Source organism: Poromitra crassiceps (genome assembly GCF_964638095.1).
Source record: "Poromitra crassiceps genome assembly, chromosome: 22".
Lineage (NCBI taxonomy): Eukaryota > Metazoa > Chordata > Actinopteri > Beryciformes > Melamphaidae > Poromitra > Poromitra crassiceps.
The window spans coordinates 6,858,571-6,870,893 of record NC_139647.1 but is presented as its reverse complement, the minus strand read 5'-3'; the positions used below and the strand labels follow the sequence as shown (position 1 = coordinate 6,870,893).

General features: G+C 44.2%; 1 protein-coding gene across 1 annotated transcript in view; it reads left to right on the top strand.

The window, feature by feature from the left end:
* Positions 1-590: 590 nt before the first annotated feature.
* The window catches only part of LOC310796129 (uncharacterized protein), a gene marked incomplete at both ends in the record, with an annotated part of 167,935 nt that continues 156,202 nt past the window's right edge, over positions 591-12,323 (top strand). The window contains one exon of the mRNA XM_083658276.1: positions 591-714. Coding sequence (XP_083514402.1) covers positions 591-714 — 124 coding nt within the window. The remainder of the gene's footprint in view (positions 715-12,323) is intronic.

Here is a 12,323-nt window from a genome sequence, read left to right as displayed (position 1 = left end):
ATGAAAAAAGTCATCATGTCTTGAGGTTAGCCATGGATAAGTACCATAATGCTTTCTAGATGTGATAGATGATTTCGTTTGTTTCAGATTGATTTGATTCATTAACTCAAGTCACAATGTTCTTTGGGGCATTGCCCAAACCAACAATCTGAGAACGTTCTCAATGCCCGTCTTGATGCTGCTCAGCACAGGCTGGGGCTCCTTGAGACGCTGGATACGTTCCGAAACTCCTCCGGTTCATTCTGCCTAAAAAATAAATGAATAAACAAATAAATAAACAAACAAATAAATAAATAAACAAATAAACAAATAAATAAATACATAAATAAATAAACAAATAAATAAATAAAATAAAAAAGTAGGTCAGGAGAAATGAGGGTGCAGTGCACCTGTAGCTGTGTTCCCATGTGCAGAGCAGATCATTTGCGTAATACTTGCTATCAATTATCCACCACAGTGGCCCACAGCAGAAAAGCAGTCGCTGTCCTTGGTGCTGAGGTGCGGACGTATAGGAGTGTGTATGTGCATTTTTACAAGTGTGAATCCATATTGGTATTAAGCCAAATGCAAAACTATATAATCCCATAATTATGTTAGTGCTGTCCTTCAAGCGTTCGGCTCTGGGTAAAGCATCGGACCGCATGGCCGCCCAGCCTGGGTCTTTAAAGCGTTGGGCTCTGGGTAACGTGTTGGACCGCAAGCCGCCCAGCCTGGGTCTTTAAAGCATTGGGCTCTGGGTAACGTGTTGGACCACAGGCCGCCCAGTCTGGCTCTTTAAAGCGTTGGGCTCTGGGTAACGTGTTGGACCACAGGCCGCCCAGTCTGGGTCTTTAAAGCGTTGGGCTCTGGGTAACGTGTTGGACCACAGGCCGCCCAGTCTGGCTCTTTAAAGCGTTGGGCTCTGGGTAACGTGTTGGACCACAGGCCGCCCAGTCTGGCTCTTTAAAGCGTTCGGCTCTGGGTAACATGTTGGACCACAGGCCGCCCAGCAAAGCATAGGCGGCGGCCTAGCATTAAACCTACCAGTCTCTATTGCTAAGGGAAGGGTTCCAGAGATGGGCACAGAGGCACACAGAGATCTTTTTTGTCTGTCCAAGTCGAACTTCACATAGGGCTCCACACCGTAACTGTCTTTTATGAGACGATAGGTTCTTATAGTTTTGGTTTATCCCATAAGTCAACAGACCATTAATTTATCCTTGTACAAAACAAACATATTACTCACAGTCTCTTGGGTATCACATAATAACCTGTTAAGAAAAATAAAAGAGATTGTTTGAATCAAAAAGTGACTTCAAATCATTTACCCAAGGATGACCATGGCCGATGTCCCAAACAAAAATCTTTTTTGTGAGTCTTTGGTCAGACATGGAAATGTCACCCACTACTCAGAAACCAAGAATTTCACCAATCTACCAGATTCTGACGCTATAACAGCCCATTTTACCTTTTGGCCCATATGTGATACTACCACCATTACTACTACTACTATTACGACTACTGCTACTACTACTACTACTACTACTACTGCTGCTGATTGGTGATGTCACCAGTGATGTTACTCAAGCACTCAATGAGGATGTCATCAGTGTTGTCTCTCAAGCAAATTGTAATGTCATCAGTTCTACTGCTACTATTACTACTACTATTACTATTACTATTGCTGCTGCTACTACTGCTACCACCACCACTACTACTAATAATACTATTACTATTACTGCTGCTACTACTACTGCTTGGACCGCGTCATCGCCGCTTGCGGCTATATTATTATCATTATTGTTATTATTAATATTCTTTTGTGTTTTGTCGATATGCGTTGGTAGCTTTCATTCCCAGGTGGGCTCACACAAATGATGAATGAGACGCCTTAATGGCTTTTTGTGATTTTTCTTTCACGAGTACATGAAAGGGCCATATCAATGGTCATGTCAGCATACAGATGCGTTACACAGAGTAAGCCTTCTTTCTGTACTGATAGTCATATGTCAATTTCAACTGAAAGGACATTGAGAGTGCTGCTGGCCGGTTTCCTTTTCTTCTGCAATGTCATAAATGATGGTGTGAAAAGGACAGGTGTTTTCCACCTAAAGCCCTCCGACAATAGTGATTTGAATAGCATAATAGAGGAGTCAATGCAAACTACACTTAGCGGTCTGTGTGCATTGCAGGCAAACAGAATCTTGCCCAGAATAATGGTGTTTGCTTAGGATAATACTTATCCAGCAGAAATATAATGCTACACACACACGTGCGTGTGTGTGTGTAGCATTATATTTCTGCGCGTGCACACACACACACACACACACACGTGCGTGCACCCGCACGCACACACACACACACACACACACACACACACACACACAGGAAAAAGGGGGAACGTTGTTCTTTAGTAAATTGTGTTCAACTGAGTTGTAATGTTAATTTTGAGAACATAATGTAAGATATTTGTGTGTGTGTGCGTGCGTGCGTGCGTGCATGTGTGCTAACATGACTGGGGAGTGCGCTGCTGGAAACCCGACGGTGTGCAGTGCCGCTCATTTTGGACACGCGCATACCGATATCAATACCGATACTGACACTGGGATCGATACTGGTATTGATACCCAATACAGCTGTCGATCGATACCGATGCCAACCTTCAAAATAAAAGTCCAGAACACACACAGACCTACACACACACAACACACCGGGCCGGAGCCCCACGGATCTACATTTGAAGGCCACATAGCGCGGCCTGATCATCTTTTAATTGTAAAAATACTTGCCTTTGCCCTTAAAGTAGAATTTGTCCATCTGTTTAAAAGCAATTTGAACCTGTCCCAAAAACAAAAGCAAACCATTTAAAAGAGCTTCTAACAATAAAACTGTGTCTCCAAAGCAATCAAATCCATGTCTGTAACACCTGACACCTGTTCATGTTCAACAAGAGTAGGCATCAACCTCATAGTTGTTCTTTCTTTCTTTCTTTCTTTCTTTCTTTTTCTTTCTTTCTTTCTTTCTTTCTTTCTTTCTTTCTTTCTTTCTTTTTCTTTCTTTCTTTCTTTTGTCTGTCTTCACACTACTGAAACGTGTGTGTGTGTGTGTGTGTGTGTGTGTGTGTGTGTGTGTGTGTGTGTGTGTGTGTGTGTGTGTGTGTGTGTGTGTGTGTGTGAGAGGACACCTGTTTGTGGACTGTATGGGGTGGGAGGAACACGAAGGGAACAAAAGTTAGTATACCTGTCACCGTGTCTTAGCCTTATGGCTTTTATGATCGACACTATACTATTAGGCTACTTTATGGATTAGGCAAAGAAAAAAACGTTTCCATACATTTTCAACAGGAGACTATATTAGAGTAGCCTATATATCCTTAGCCTCCTGCTAAAGCTACATTTTAAAGATATAAATAGGTGAATGTGACCGTTTTAATTTTAGGTAAAGCATTGCAGCATATTGCGACACGTTATAGCATTTGTGTCTTCTGACTAAAATAGAGTAGCCTATGGGCTCGCTGCTTCCTCCTAGGCATGCCTGCATGCTGCTGGAGGCTGTCAGTCTATACGAGGGATCAGACAAACCGCGTCACTGGGTGGCCAACAACGGCAACGGAACCCTATGGAGCCTGAGTTTGAGCGTCTGACTCTCGGCTGACCCTGTTTACAATTTAAAAACTGCGACAGTTCACACACAACTTTAACACGACATGCGTATTATAGCCTACATCAAACGCTTGAGCTAATTCTGCTCTCACTCAGAATGGCAAAATATAAGCAATGTGATGTAGGCTGTAGCCTACTTTTTGAGATATTAACGTTTGTTTGGCACAACAGTTCATAACTGCCGCGGCTACGCATTTTTGGGTGGCAGTGACGTCACGCTGATTCGTCCTATTATGTTGGATACCTGATTATTAGTTAAAGAAAACAAATTGTAATTGCTTTGCTATTGGGAATAAGTTGATCAATAGACAGGTACGTTTTTCCCCCTGACTTTAATAGGCTACATGCATACACTTCTCCACCCATGTTGATATTTACTTTAAGCTTGGCTTCGGCAATTCCTACTCCTTGCTGCCAATAAGTCATGATCCAGATTTGTTTTGATAATACATCAAACGCCTTTTTAATTGGCGCACCTGGCCGCGCTAAATGAACGCGTGCCTTTGGGCATTTCTCTGTCGTGTTCTGAAAGGTTTCAGCGTCTGTTCTGATTGTTTCTCTTCGAGCCTCTGTCAATACATTTAGTGATAATGACAGAGTGGGAGGGCCACTCAGTGCGACTCATAAGGACCGCGGTCTAGCAAGCGAGTCCCACCGTGACTTTTATTTTCCAAGTCCAGGAATCCGGAATCGGGCTTATCGGAATCATACCTATGGATTATGCTTTTTCCTTGTTGTTGTTTGCTTGTTTGTTTTGGCTCTAGAGGAAACTTTCTCGGCAACTGTAAGTAGCCTATAGCCTATATAGGACTCACAGCCGAATCAATTTAACAACATTAAATATACCGGTTAAATGTGAATATCTGCATGCCAACCTATATTAATACATATTTAACGTGGATCTTTGCATCGTTTGTCGCTTGGCACATGGCGTGTTCGTTTTTATTTATTTGTTTTGTTGTTTTTGCTTTGCTGCTTTCTAACTTCTCTGCTTAACGGGACACGGGCAGCGGGCTATCTGTTGGTCTGATTTATGAACGCTCCGCTGGAGTAAACAGCCTACCGGATTGCATGACTTGTACAGCGGACTGTCTCCGATATGTGCAGAACCCTGAACTAATATTCAGCGCTGCACGCACCCCATAATTAGCCTATTAAAAAAATAAATTCACCCAGCCAATCAGCGGTCGCTTAAGAAACTATATATGGCTATTTAGGCATCTTTGCAGTGTTAAGTTAAGTTGTTTTTTTTGTCTTTGACGAAATTGCCTGCAATGAATGGGGCAGACCCGGGACAGCATACTATAAGTTTAGCGTGCATGCAGGACAACTAGAGGTTGATCATTAAATTTAGGTTATGCATCCTACCACAGATTGACATGTGTGTGTGATCAGATAGGACTTATTGCTGGACTTCTGTTTCAAACTAGTATTCTCAGCAGATGGTGCAGCAGCATCGGTGGAATCAGTCAAACTGAGTAGTAGGCGTGTGGGCTGGGGGGATAGTTAGCCTATACTCAAATCCTGCAATGCAATGTGCAAAACCAAAAATGTGCAAAATCAGTCATGTGAAAATGTGACTTTGTGTGCAGGCTTCAGCTGTAGTGTTGCATCATGTCATGCACAGGATATTGTTAAAATGAAGGGAACAGTCAGTGACAGGCAGTGTGTAGTGCCACTTGTCTCGCCCATGCATGGCTGTCAGTGGCATGGGTCACTTCATCTCTTAGCGCCATGACGGGCCTCCACACAACACTTCAGATGCAGCAGAGTTAAGGTGGTGTTAAGGTATATCATGGAAAGATATAGGCACACTTTGTGAGAGTGCACAGTGCACACAGCCTATGATCTGAATCAGTGCTGTGTGTGTGTGTGTGTGTGTGTGTGTGTGTGTGTGTGTGTGTGTGTGTGTGTGTGTGTGTGCGTGCGCGTGTGCGTGTGTGCGTGTGTGTTTCAAAACAAAATCATCAAGTTTTCAACAACTTTTTTCTATATAGATTTTAGTCCCCAAGTCAAAGTATTGACTTAGAGTGGAAATCAGGTGTGTATAGTGCTATCTGGAGAACTGGGGGAGCGCTCCTACAGTATATGAGGAACACCCCCCCCCCCCCCCCCATTTTAAAAAGAGTGGGATCTCCGCTCCCCTGCACTCTCACAGCACTCTACACCCCTGGTGGAGAGAGACAGTCCACTCAAGCTGAATATCTCATGCTTTTGACTGTATTTTTGGAGCAGATAATCAAAACGTACATTTTTAAATCAACTTTCCTGACTTAAGGTTCTCTTGCCATCCCTCTCGTAACGGACAAGCCCGTCCCCGTCTCGTAACGGGACAAGCCCGTCTTTTATTGTCACACGAACACCACAACACATGCATGCGGCCACAACACACTCATGCTGACGGTGGCCGGTGAAAAGTGTCCTCTGCATTTAACCCATCCAGGCATGTCCTTTCCTCCGGGGGGCAGGCCAGGAGCAGTGGTCGCTTTCTCGTACAGCGCCCGGGGACCAACTTCGGATGTTGTCGTCACTGGTCGGATGACGATGACGATCTGATCTTCTGCATGTTTTTAGTGGGGGAGTTATATACGGAGGAACCCCCTGGATAATCAAAACGTACATTTTTAAGTCAACTTTCCTGACTTAAGGTTCTCTTGCCATCCAATGGTATGGTAGTGAGGCAGCATGGTGTGATGGGTTGAGAGACTGAGCTGTCACGGGAGGCTCCAGGCTCGGTTCCTGCATGTCTGCCCACAAGTCTTCGAGATTCAAGATTAATTTGAATAGCCATATTGACTCATCATGATGCAAACGGAAACGAATCTCAAATTATAAAGTGCAAACTAAAAAAAGTGACATGGGGGGCGGAGGTGGTAGGATATCCGTACGGTAATTTCCATGTAAAATGTTCATGTAAATGTCTAGTAAAAGCACTTTAAGTGATATATGATGGTGAAAAACAGGTGAAAAACAATCAGGTGTTTATTAACCCATTGATGCCTGATGCAGCATTTGTGTGTGTATCCCTTTAAGACCGCGAACCGCGTTAACGCGGTTCGCGGTCTTAAAGGGATACACACACAAATGAGGGATATACACGCAAATGCTGCATCAGGTATCAATGGGTTAATAGAGTCTGACAAAAACAAAATGCAAGGCGTTAGCAGATATGAGCTGGAATGATTATATGGGGAGGGTGAAACCTGCATTCTTCATTCATCTCAACATCAGATGGAGTCTTATCCCTCCATTAGATCGTTCTGTCACCTGTAACAACAACAGATTGTGTGCAGGCCCACAGCTCATCTGTGACCATTACTTTTACATCTGTTGATCATCAGCTGCCTCAAACTCATCTATGAAGAATACAACTGAAGCCGTGACATAAACATATCAATAGCTTATAACAAACATACATACGGTACATAGAAGCACTGCTTCTCATACAACCAAGTATTTTTATTTGAAAAGTATAGAGACACTGCGGAACGCGTCATCATTCAGAAAACACGGCCAAAACGGGGGAAAACACAAACTCCCGTCCAATCCTGGCGTTCTCCTACAGTATGTCGCGTGCATGGCCGGGTGTTGCACAAAAAGATTGTATATACGGAAGATGATCACTCCAACTTACTTCATTGACAGCAACATCCACATTTTTCTTCTCGCCAATTCTCAATGGCTTCCTTGTTTTCAGTACAAAAAAACTTTAACTGTCGATTTTTTACATTTGTTGTCTGCGCAGCCCACCACACAACAGCTTTGAGCTATGTTTAATTCAAGGAAAATGACGCTGGTGTGTGCAAATGAACGGAGCTTTTCCCCCGTGATGGGCGTGGCCTATTTCATGCAGTGTCTTTATGTGCTGTCTTTATGTCCACAGAGCACTGTGTGGTAGGTGTCCAGGCTATTTAATGAAGAGCCTGGAAACCTGAGTCTTGTAAACCTCATTTGCATTCAAGAAGAGGCTTTAGGGGTAGATTGCCTGTCTACCACCATGAGGGTTGCAGGTTCGAGCGCCCGTGTGGTCTGGCATCCATACAGGCACAATTGGCCGTGTCTGCGGGTGGGAAGCCGGATTAACGCTATGTGTATCCTGTTCGCTGCACTACTGCCTCCTCTGGTCGGTTGAGGTGCCTATTCGAGGGGAGGGGGACTGGGGGGAATAGCGTGATCCTCCCACACACTACGTCCTGCCGGTGAAACGCCTCGCTGTCAGGTGAAAAGAAGCGGCTGGCGACTGCACATGTATCGGAGGAAGCATGTGCAAGTCTTCAACTCTCCCCAGATCGGCAGAGGGGGTGGAGCAAAGAGCGGGAGAGCAGGGGGAATTGGACAAGTACAACTGGGGAGAAAAATCAGAAAAAACTTGATGAGAAAAGAAGCAGCTTTAGGGAGATGATTATAAACTCACAGCTCAGATGTATGATTTCTACTCCTTTTATTAAACGGTTAATTTTCAACAAAGAACAGATATGATTTGACATACAGACCACACAGATATGATTTGACATACAGACCACACAGATATGATTTGACATACAGACCACACAGATCTGATTTGACATACAGACCCCACAGATATGATTTGACATAGAGACTACACAGATATGATTTGACATACAGACCACACAGACAGCAGATGCACTTAGTGACCTCTGAGGTAACTGCTGGAACAACAGAGGCCTCTGAGGTAACTGCTGGAATAACAGAAGAGGGAGTCAACAAACTGGTACTGGCCAAATGCTCCTGTCTATCGTTGAGCATCAACAAGGATTTCACATAGTCACAACTAGAAAAGTGCACTCCTGTGGAGTGCAGATCTCCGCCAGGCCCGCGTTTTCCCCCACGCTGACCCATGTACTGTATGCTCTGCTGTTTATGTAGGCTGTATTATGTGTTGCTGGTTGGGTGACACACTGGAATGTTTTGTAAATTATTGAATGTTGATGTGTCTGATAATAATCGCATGTGGTATGGTCAATTGTCCTGACACGAAAATAAAATATTGATTGATTGATTCATAGTTATTGTTAATATTATGCATAATTGATTAATTAGAAGGTTTATTGATGATGAACTATGGCTCGTCATTCATGTTAATTCAGGGATATTATGAGGACAGTGGTTTGGGGGCCCCACAGTAAGATGTCACATAGGGCTCCAAAAGGGCCAGTAACGGCCCTGGGCAGGGGGGAAACTGAAGCCACTCGCCATTGACTTGTGAAGTCGTTGGGAAAATGCTGAATGGATTTCGTTTATAAATTAAAACTAGAACGACCGCACTGCGGATATATGCCTCCGCCAACAAGTGAGCAGTCGCCGTGCACATCTGTCCAGACTTTGACGTTTGAGCCAAATGTGAAGAAATCTGGTCAAGGTGTTACTGACATATGGCGTTACCGAGCTTGAAAATGGCGTTCGTGAGGTCACAGTGACCTTGACCTTTGACCACCAAAATGTAATCAGGTCATCCTTGAGTCCAAGTGGACGTTTGAGGCAAATTAGATGAAATTCCGTCAAGGCGTTCCTGAGATCTCACGTTAACGAGCATGAAACGAGCGGTCGTTATGTCACAGTAACCTTGACCTTTGACCACCAAAATCTAATCGGTTCATCCTTGAGAATTTCGGACGAAAAATACGGACTTGGTGTGCAAAAAGCCTTAAGAGTGATAACTAGATACTTCAATGATTTCCTCTGAGTAAACCAAGAGCTCTGCTTGTCCCAGACTGTCTGACGAGGGAGCTACAAAACGGAACATTTTGAACAAATTCAGGCTAATCTGACGTTATGACAGATTGGAGCTGACCGAGACGGAGGAAACTCAAAACAGTCATATGAAAGAGTTCCTTATAATTTGGAGCTCTCAGTGTACGTATCAGTAAATTAAGTGTGCCAGCCTATTTCTTTATTAAAGTCATCTTAATTTACTGCATTTTGCCTGTTAAATATGAGATGGCATGTTTCACAAGCTTTATTATCATCACCTCAAATGAGAGATTGGACATTTCAGTAGTTTGATGGGCATTGCGTGCCTGTCTCAGACGCCTGAGAGGAACGCGCTGCAGACGTCTTCTCATCTCTCTTTGATAAGGGGGGAATTGTCGCCTACAGACGTGCGTGCAGAACGATCATTAATTAAGATTGCTATTACGTTTCACAATTATTTTTTTTACCAAATGTTTGCTTGCAGGTTTTCAAGTGGACTGCTCTCTCTGGTGTCAGAAAAGACATGAGTTACCTGCTGAGATGGACTGCTTTCCTTTGGACTGTCAATTCCATCCCTTGCACTTTTGGAATGGCAGTGAATGAAAGAACAGGTATGTACAGTGCAGTGTGATCGCTGCCGTCCACTTTTCTTTTGAAGGAGCACAGGAGGCACATTTGACCAAAACGGAATGGAACCATCATTAATGGTATTGGTTACACCTGCTTTACTTTGTGCTTTCACCACCTCAAAAATGGTTCCTGTGAAACGGGTCCATTGGCTGTGTCTGCAGGGGGGGCGGGGTACGAGAGCCAGTGGGGTATGAGTCCTGGTCGCTGCACTAGCGCCTCCTCTGGTCGGCTGGGGCGCCCGTTTGGTGGGAGGGGAACTGGGGGGAATAGCATGATCCTCCTATGTGCTACGTCCTGTTGGTGAAACTCCTCACTGTCGGGTGAAAAGAAGCGGCTGGCGACAGCACATGTATCAGAGGAAGCGTGTGCTAGTCTACAACTCTCCCCAGATCGGCAGAGGGGGTGGAGCAACGACCGGGACAGCAGGGAGGATTGGTCAAGTACAATTGGGTAGAAAAGGAGGGGCGGGGCCAGTCAAAAGTAATCGCTTTGTTGTGTGTGTGTGTGTGTGTATGTGTGCGCGTGCGTGTTTGTGTGTGTGTGTGCGTGCGTGCGTGCGTTTGTGTGTGTGTGTGTGTGTGTGTGTGTGTGTGTGTGTGTGTGTGTGTGCGTGCGCATGTGTACTGTACATTTCCTTAGCATTATTCTTCTAGCCATACATCATCCTGTCACAGAACGATTCCAACTTAATTGCAGATTCTATGGAACCTTTTTGCGGTCGCATTTCTGAAACAATTGGACTCAGTCATGAGATGGGAACGCTGTGAAGATGTCGTGTTTTTGTCTTTTAGGTTGTTGTACTTGCTCATGTTTGTCATACTGTACATCATCTTTGCATTAAAACCCCACTCCATGATGATGATTTATTTATTTTTATTTTATTTTTATTTTTTGGGCGGGGCTATATGCATATTTATCAAGTGCAGAGCTTGTAGACAAAATAGTGATGCATAATTTGGTCATCCTACTAAAACTCTATAGATTATTTTCCACTCCAACACAAACACACATTTAATAATAACTGGCAAACTAAATGAATGCCTGCAAAACTGTTAACAGTTTTCGGATATACTACTGATTTTGTAATGATACAAAGCTGGTTGAAAATCGGCGAGGTGTTCCTTTGATTATTTTTTGAAAACTAACCAATGCCAACTTCCAATACTTTGATATGCGATGAGAGACTCAGCTGAGGTCTGTTTCATACTAGGGCCAACTGTTTGCAACCAGAAATATGGCAGTGCTGAGAAATCACTCTGGGTTCCAGATCCACAAAGCCGCTCTCCCATTCATCTGTGGCGGAGCAGCTTGCGTCTTAATTACATCACAAATGAGTCTTGGCTCAGTTGAATGTTTCTAAATCTGAACTCGACTCTTTCAGATTGCTGCAAAAAAAAATCGGGTGAATTTCCCTCTAATAACTTATGTATGTAAACCTAAAGCAAATGCACTGTGGAAATCAATTCAGGCTTTTCACTTCCATAAAGCTCGTCCAAAGTTTGTTTAAAAAGATATTGAACAGCTGCACCCTCTACAAACCACTTTACAACCTCATTTGCCGGTGAAATACTTTTAAGTGAGAACGTCAACAGTGTTGCTGCATGAGAGAGCGCAATAAATCAAATCCATTTCAACAACTCGTGATACTCATTTGGTTAACCAGGCTGTTCAGGTGAATAAGCTATTTGAAGTAAAGTTTGATTTAAGAGGGAATTTAATATCTCTTGCTAAACTGTTCTACCTTCACGTTGCCGCAGCCAATTCAAAAGAGAATTACATGGACGACGGACGGCGTCCAGGGAGTGCAGCGGTAGATTCCCCGCCTACCAACACAAGAGTCACAGGTTCGAGCCCCCGTGTTACCTCCGGCTTGTCAGGGCATCCATACAGGCACATTTGGCCGTGTCTGCAGGCGGGAAGCCAGATTAGTTTAGTTTATTAGGATCCACATTAGCTGCAGCAACTGCTGTAGCTATTCTTAATGGGGTCCGACACAAAAATACAATACAATACATAACATGTACAATATATACTGTACCACCATCCATCCATCCATCTTCAACAGCTTATCCAGGATCGGGTCGTGGAGGTAGCAGTTTCAGCAGGGGAATCCAAACGTCCCTTTCCCTGGCCACATTAGCCAAGCTCTGACTTGGGGGGATTCCAAGGCGTTCCCAGGACAGCGTGGAGGTAATCTCTCCACCTCGCCCTCGACCTGCTCTGTGGTCTTCTCCCAGCTGGACGTGCCTGCAATACCTGCCTAGGGAGGCCACCAGGTGGCCTCCTTACCAGATGCCCGCACCACCTCAACTCGCTCCTTTCTACGCGAAGGAGCAGCGG